This window comes from Cibotium barometz, chromosome 35, assembly GCF_041138505.1.
Source record: "Cibotium barometz isolate CiBa-2024 chromosome 35, ASM4113850v1, whole genome shotgun sequence".
Taxonomy (NCBI): domain Eukaryota; kingdom Viridiplantae; phylum Streptophyta; class Polypodiopsida; order Cyatheales; family Cibotiaceae; genus Cibotium; species Cibotium barometz.
The window spans coordinates 1,967,795-1,976,154 of NC_141080.1; the positions used below are offsets into that span (position 1 = coordinate 1,967,795).

Consider the following 8,360-nt stretch of genomic DNA (forward strand, 5'->3'; position numbering starts at 1 on the left):
CTTCTAGGGCTAACTTATCTTTTGTACATTGACACAATCTAATACACTTTGTGTTGTGTGCATTCTTACTTCTTCTTCTTCAAGCTTTGTGTGCTTTCCTGCAACCCTAATTCCAACAATAAAGAAACCAAAGGTACTAAAACAAGAAATACCTCAAAGAAAAGTGGTCCTCAAGTAGGTGCCAAGAAGGGTGTTGGCAAGAAAGCTAAGAAGGAACTCAAGTTCAAGTTTACAAAGGAGGCCACAAAACCATAGAAGACAAAGGGGGACATGGAGACAAAGGAGGCCACAAAACCAGAGAAGACAAAGGGGGACATGGAGACAAAGGAGGCCACAAAACCAGAGAAGACAAAGGGGGACATGGAGACAAAACCAAAGGAGATGGAAACAAAATAGAAAGCTTCATTCTCCTCCCTATTTATCATTGTAAATAGTTGTAAATAGTTGTAAATTTATCATTGTAAATAGTTGTAAATTTTCTTCTAATTTTATAATCTTGCATGTAAATTCTCTTCTCATTTTGTGATGTTTTTTACTCAAAACACATTTGTACTTGAGTTTGTAATGGTTTTGAGATATTGTGCCATAATTGTCATCTCGTGACTCGAGTACATCTCTAAAAGGAAAATATTAGAACTCTTAAAGGGATTCATAAAAAGAGCTTTGAATATTGTAATTCTAAAAGAACAACCTAAAAATTTATAAAAACACAGAAATCACAAGAAAAAACTTTTCATTGATGAATTACATGCGTAAATTTACAAAATCCAAAGAGTAAATAGACTTCATAAAAAACTCCAAAGCTTTCTTATTAAGTCATACTTATACAATCATATTCCCAATCAGCATCTACCAAGGTCTTCGGCTCCATTCGCATTCGAATCTTTCTATTCTTCACCTTGAACTGTGCCCCACTTATATCTTCACTTCCCATGATATTGAGGTGCTCCCTAATATTTGGTAGGCTCCAATGCCTGCTTGCACTTACAACTTCCACCACACCATTGGGTAACCTAACGCATATGTCAAGAGGCAAAACAACTTGTTCATCTACTTGCAATGGGACCCAACTACTATTTTCTTCATCCACCGTTCGTAATAAAAGCAAATGTATAAGGTAGCACACGAGCTTTAAGCTACCGAAATGTAACACTGGACTCTACTATTTTTCACTTGAATGTATCATCCTTATGCTACTCCTCTACAATGTCCCACTGCTCTCCAAGCAAGGCAACCATGTCATCACCTAGTACTTTCTTGCACACAAACATGGTAAGTGTTTATGAGAAAGTAAATTGATTGAACATCTTAACAAAAAGATGAATTGGACATACCCAATTAAGACCCACAGATTGAGATGGCTTTGTAAACTTCAAAGATCCTTGTATGTCACAAAGCATCTTTGATTTCATAACCATAACCGTCCACGCATCAGGAGTTGGCCATTCAACAGAAGAGAGGAGAGGAGATGTGATGATCTCTAGCTTACCAAACCCACCGTCATGCATTGGCACCACATAGGAGTGCCGGTAAAATAAGATCTTTTTCTTAAGAAGGTCTGCACTGGTTTTACAAGAAAATAATGCCTCACCAATGTCTGCATGGAGTGCTTGAAATGTTCCGGTAAGGCTTCCTAATGGTTGCTCCCCTCTGCTAAGTTGGAAGGAAAAATATCTATAACCCAAAAATAAGATCATTAAACATGAAAGATGTACCTATCGTGATATCACAAGCCTCCTTCCTTCCCTATGATACTTACAGTTGCATGGGAATCGAGTTTGTTTACGAAGATGTATGTCTTGTGCCGTGTACACATGTTGTACAATTGCCACCAAGTCTCCATTGCTCGATTTTTTGAATCCCTCTAAATGACTCTTCTAATGAAGCTCCATCACATCTCGTCGTTGAACTCGGTGCGGACCAATAGCAGTAGGCTGCAGGAAAACCTAAGCACCCTTGTGAAATGCCTCTCTCACCCAAGCACCATCATCGTCCCTCTTATTGTACAGTGAGATCTCCTCAATCTCATCTTTTCGTCTTCTTCATAGTGCAGCCATATTAATTGTGAAGCTATAGTAGTAAGATTAGAGTTGGGCAAATGAGATAGAGAAAGAAAACGCGAAGATGCTATGCAGATTAGGGTTTCAGACTTGATGGTTTTATTAGGGTTGGGAAAATGAGATAGAGATGGAAGAGGAAGGGAGGAAGAGTTTAATTTGGACATTCAAGAGAGAAAGCGGACTTGAAAATGAAATTTTTGACTACAATGAAATTTGAGATGGGTTTTGGAGAGAAAAGTGAGTTTGGGGGAATCTCAAAATTTTCAAAATTTTAAGGATTTTCTGAGCCACGAAAATGGTGGGACCATACCTACCCTAAACCCCCTACTTTTTTAAAAAGGGACAAGTGTAATTATTAGTACTGAAAGCCTAGTCCCCCTCCCTACCTAGTCTCCCTCCCTATATTCAAAGGAGACCAAATGTGCACAATCCTCTATTCCTATTGGTCCGTTGCTAATTACTTTCATTATAGCAGAAGGCCCAAAATATGTTCAGATGCCCCCTAATGCATTGACCCCCACAAAATCACAAGTGAAGGGAAGTTTATGTCATGCTTGTAGTAGGTAGTGTGTGCAAGAAGAGATACTTCTTGGATGAGGATGGATGGGGCAATGCCAAGTTGGCTAGGACTCACGAACCACTACCTTGCAACTATCCTCGGGATAGGTAATCATTCTAATGATAGAAGAAGAGCCTATGTCGAGGAAAGTCTCAACATAGAATAACCATTCTCCTAGTAAAGAAGAACTAAGGTCAATCGAGCCACCAAAGGGAACTTTTACTTCAACCATACCATTGAAAAAGAGAACGATCCTTTACTTGGCCATAGGGGGTAAGTAATCAACTTTCTACAAAAGCCTCTCCCACGCTAGATCAACCCTCATCATCACATACCCCCGTGACACAAGTAAAAGACAAGAATGCGGGGAAGAGAGAGCTTGAGTTCCTTGCAACAAGCACACACACACACACACACACGAGAGAGAGAGAGAGAGAGAGAGAGAGAGAGAGAGCAAGGCACAAGAGAGAGATGGATGGCTGAATTTTCTTCTATATTCTTCTCTTCTCTATAACCATTAACATACATGGTTCTCAACTAGTTAGAATTGTGGCTACATTAGTTTTATGATGTGCTAGTCTAAGTCTTATCAATTTGCATAGGCATGAATACACTAAAGATGACTATTAGGAGATGTGCACGATGCCCCACTTTTGAAAAATAGCTTACCATTACCAATTTACCACTCTTGATTTCTACCCATGGTTTTCATCCTTCCATTAAAAAGATGTGACTTAACCTTCTCCTAAGATTGGGGTCTCTCTTCTGTTTTATCATGGATAGGGGCTTTCTCCAGTTCTTCAGCCTAGTTATTTATGCACCTTTGTGATTTTGACATATCTTAGACAATGGGCATTTGTAAGTTTACTTCATAACATGTTATTATGTTTGGCTTGATAATGCTTTCGCATAACCATCTTCATATGTGTTTCCCTTTCTACAATATGTTGTAACTAAACTTCTTGACAACTTTGATATTAAAACATCAATAGTCCTAATCCTTATCATAAAGATAGAGGTTGAAGGACCCTACTTCATTATCTCCAAATCAATGTCCTTTGTACTTCATTATGTCCAAATCAATGTACTTCATACTTCATTATGTCCAAATCAATGTACTTTGTACATCAATTGTTGACAACATGTGCATCTAGTTTTCACTAAAATCTGGAGGGGGCAGGGATGTGTAATCACATCCTCCTCTTTCTCAACAATTGGCATGATTTCTCTTTCACACACTTGTATCATTGAGTGGTTTGTTCATGAGTCTTTCCCAACAATTGGCATGATTTCTCCTCCTTTCCCACAGCAATTGGCATTTAGCATGATTTTTGGTTCCCACACTTGTATCTAACTATAGTCCGCTTCTTATCATGGCAAGTGTGAACTTTGTTCACGATGCTTGCCCAAACTATCAGCCTACTTTGATTCCATAGGTGCTAGGACTGCATTTAATACACAATTCTTTTGCTCAATAGATTGTATGTAATCGTATTCTCATCGTATTTTAACAACAAGGTTTTTCAAAAAATGAGAGTAGGAAATAAAGTATAGATCCCTTAAGTTTATTTTCTCTACTTCTACTCATCATCACGATAATTTTACTCTTACTATAGCTCTTAATGTACTAAATAAAAAAATAGGAAAGAATTCTCTATTGAATTATGCACACACATTCAACTTATTATCTTAAAGCATAAGCTTTTTCTTAGTCAACAAGATATCTTTATTCTTTTAAAAGCCTTTACGCTCTTCTCAACATCGCTACTTAGAAACTTTTAGAAAAGAAGTAATAATTATTAAGCCTAAGAGAGAACATGCATCTTTATACTCACACACATCAACCCTTAAACTATGCAAGGAAACCCTTAAACTATGCATCTTTATACTCACACACATCAACCCTTAAACTATGCAAGGAAACCATCCCCCACTTTGATTTTAATAGAATTTATGAGAAACCATAGCTTGTGCTACTCCCGATTTAAGAATCAATTTACCTCACTTAATCCCACTTTTTTATTAATGAAAGATATGTCATTTCTAATTAATAACAACCTCTAGATCCAGTAGACCCCCAAGGGCTTTACCACCACTAAGCCTGTGCTGGTAGCCAGTTTGATACCATATTAGATGGGATCAACTATCTGTTGTGTGGGAGGATGAGAGGTGGGACGAGATTTGTGGGCTGTTCAATAATTAAGAGCTCTACTAGTGCTGTGGGCCGGGGGGGAATCTCTATGCAACATGAGAAGAGTATAGGGTGCTAGGTTCTCTCTATTTTTGTTGAAACTTGAGAACTTAATTGTGTAAAAGGATGTCTGTTGTACATGTAGATGGATAGCATACTAGAATAAATCTAATCTTTACATTTTAAAAAAACATTGTCCACTTAATTAAAGGAAAAAAGAAACAAGAAATCATGCTTTTGACGGGTCAAAAGGAAACTGTTCATATAGAAAGGGAAAAAACTAAATTGAAATTTTAATTAAATTCTTGTAAAATCTATACACCAATGAAAAGCAAGCCTGTAATAGTCGAGGCATCAAATACTGTATTCAAAATCGATCCTCAGCTTAAACGGATTACCACGGCTTTGTCAAGCTACGCACTACTAATTTCCGCATTCATGTGTAGCGCAGAACCTCTAGATCATCAAATCGACAGAAAAAGCAATAAAATGCATCCATTATCACAACAGAATCAAAGAGGTAGTGAATCCAAATTGAGAAATGCAAATCGTTACAGGAATTATTATCAACAGTTTACCGGCACGAACGAGAATTAGCGACGTACTTAACTGTACATTATTAATACACAATGAAAGAGAGGGCATTATATTTTGGCTTGTGATTCAATTGGCAGAGCTGCGGCAGTTAGTAAGGCGAGAGGTGGGAGGTTCTGATTTGAAGACCACATTTGGCATATAGAATTGATTGTATGTGTATATATTTGTATCAAGGCTCCGGCTGCATAGATTAGCGCTACGTCTATACAACTCCTGATCATCGGAGCCCACCGAAATACTTGAAGAATTGGGCAATGGATTGATATTGTTTTTCCATAATAAGGGTTGCAAATCATTATCATCGCACAAGAGTGAAGCCATGAACGTGGTGCTGTTTGTTTGAGCTGATTCACCATTCATCATCAGGAGGTTTGCAAGGCTGCCCGGCACCTCTTCGACTAATCCCTCATCATCATCACTAATCAAATCTTGTGTGGAATCCTTCAATGTATTGGCTTCTGATCTCGCATGAGGCGCTAGCTCATTGCAGTGAGCTGCTAATTGCTGCGCGTAGTTACGTGTGTTAATCAGCTCCCTAACACCATAGTTACATTGAAAGCTGCTATAATTCGGTATCAATGCTTCCATACATGAGCTATCGCCTTGTTGTAGTAGTTGCCTTGGTATTGGGACGTTGTAACCACAGCTAGTAGTGGATTGGAAGGCATAATTATTACTTGATGAAGCAAAGGTACCCCTGATTAAGGACTCATTAGGATATGTGCTTTGTGGAACTATTTCTCCTTCTGATGAAGTACCTTCCAATGATAATAGCTCCTCTTTTAAAGCTAATGTGGGAAACATTAGTGTTGATGATGATTTGATGTCAATAATTGAAGAGTTATGGAAACCAGCATTATTATTTCTGTCTAGCAAGGATGGAAGTTTGCTTTGAGATGATGTAACTGCTTCATGTGCCAAGCCACTTGATGCCATCACAAGAACTGCTGGTGATCTGTGAGTGTCAGGGTCTATGCCTTTGTCCCTCAACTTCTTCTTGATGCAAGAATTCCAATAGTTTTTTATCTCATTGTCCGTCCGCCCTGGCAGCCGCATGGCTATCTGAGACCACCTGGATTAAACTCCACCCATCAGTTGGGTCATTAAAGACCATAACACTTAATGTGCTCCCTTTTTATAAGTTAAACACTGAGAAATCATACCCACCAGGATAGATTTCGGAGAGGGCAGTATGAAATTGTATGTGACTAATTCAATCCTCTAATACAATTAACTCACAAGATATGCAGTATATATGACTGAGTCAATCCTCTAATGCAACTAAATCACAAGATAACTGCCATGATTATCATGGGTATGATACCTATTGCCCAAATCAGCGTGAAGGTCAATGATAAGCTTCTCTTCTTGTGGGGAAAACATGCCACGCTTCAAATCCGGCCTTAAATAGTTAATCCACCTGAGTCGACAGCTTTTACCGCACCTCTGAAGTCCTACAAGTAGCAATAGGTAAGAATAATTAGCTTAGCACTTCGTATAATTAAGGCACATTCTGATCATTATATTGCAGCTAGCAGCTGATCGCTGTAAGCTCTAGAAAAGCAAGCAGATGAAGGCGCTGATCATGAGCAAATACCTGCTTCCTTGGGCACGGTGCTCCAGGAGCCAAGGCCGTGTGTGATGATGAAGAGGCGGAGCTTCTCGTCTTCTTCGGGAGACCAGAGGCCCTTCTTCAGTTTCTGCATATGGCAAGATGGCGGATGGCGACCCATGATATGATGATTCACCAGATAAGAGAGGTTAGATGGCTTGACAGTCTCGACGGCTGATCTGCTCTTCGACCGCTCAGCTAGCTGCTAGATTGTTGGGGTGTACTAGTACTGTAGCTTACAGGCCGCCGACTCAAGAGATAAGGCTCGAAACCAGAAAAAGCTAGCTGGCTGTAATTTAATGCACATGCAATTGCGCCACCTTCCTGAGTGTTCTCACAGTACGCGAGCTGGCGGTACCTTTGACTATGCATTGAACCCAGCTTGTAATTGTGCGCTTTGCAGCCGCTCCGGCGCCCGCTCATTATTCATATATTGAGCCCGTATACGTTGTTTGGATTATGTTGAAGACACGATTATTACACAAACGCACGCTGCTGCACCACGCACTAAATCTCCCCACCAAACTGAACTGTAGTGCAGTACCAATTCAACCATGGATGGAATCGATGGACGACATTGCAAAACTAGGGGCAATCATCATCATCGTTTCTGAAAGCTGGCAAGGTACAACATTTTATGATTCTTTGCGGAACGCGCGTGTGTGTGTGTGTTATATATATAGAGAGAGAGAGAGAGGAGAGAGAGAGGATGTGTGTGCAACATTTTATGTGCATGTGCAACTCGGAGAAAGAGGGACAGAGAGGAGGCATGGCCATGTGCATGAGCTGGAGAGGGAGAGGGAGACGGGGGGACAGAGAGGAGGCATGGGCATGTGCATGAGCTTGTGTGAGAGAGAGAGAGAGGGGGGGGATAGGCATGTGCATATACGCTCATGCACATGCAAGAGACGTGATAGATCGGGACATATTTAGGCTATCTAGAGAGAGAGAGAGAGACCTGGCTGTATTTGTATATATATATATATATAGAGAGAGAGAGAAAAGGGGGAACCTCCCAGCTGGCTAGCGACGGTGATGGACGCATGATTTGTAGTATGTACGCGCCCCCCGCCCCCCTGATGCTGATCTTTCTATAGTAACACTACTCTTCTTGTTGCAACTCTGGACTGTTCTTCTCTCACGACTAGACACGAGAACATGCAGAAGAGTACTGTGCAGAAAAAGGGGCTGTATCAAATAATCTTACACTCGAAAATGAACACCTTTCTTCAATTTAATTCTACTTTCTTCGCGTGTTTGACGCCAACTGTGGGCCAGAAATCATATTGGGTCTCGTATGCATTGAACTGCGCACCTATCAAGGTCCAAATTTCAACTTGG

At 40.0% G+C, this 8,360-nt stretch overlaps 1 protein-coding gene across 1 annotated transcript; it reads right to left on the reverse strand.

Annotated features, from left to right (window-relative positions):
* Positions 1 to 5,336: 5,336 nt before the first annotated feature.
* Positions 5,337 to 7,418, reverse strand: LOC147618040 (uncharacterized). Its single transcript, XM_086775276.1, has 3 exons — positions 7,005 to 7,418; positions 6,732 to 6,861; positions 5,337 to 6,479 (listed from the first exon to the last, which is right to left on the reverse strand). Exons 1-3 carry the CDS (start codon positions 7,138 to 7,140, stop codon positions 5,474 to 5,476), a joined length of 1,272 nt encoding a protein of 423 aa, XP_086631402.1. The 5' UTR covers positions 7,141 to 7,418; the 3' UTR covers positions 5,337 to 5,473.
* Between the last annotated feature and the right edge of the window lie 942 nt (positions 7,419 to 8,360).

Excerpts from the sequence above, each read along its gene's own strand:
- LOC147618040 (XM_086775276.1), bottom strand. The coding sequence starts at position 7,140 with ATGGGTCGCCATCCGCCATCTTGCCATATGCAGAAACTGAAGAAGGGC. Across the intron at positions 6,862-7,004 it reads CACCGTGCCCAAGGAAGCAG|GACTTCAGAGGTGCGGTAAA; the intron begins GTATTTGCTCAT and ends TGCTACTTGTAG. Across the intron at positions 6,480-6,731 it reads CACGCTGATTTGGGCAATAG|GTGGTCTCAGATAGCCATGC; the intron begins GTATCATACCCA and ends AGTTTAATCCAG.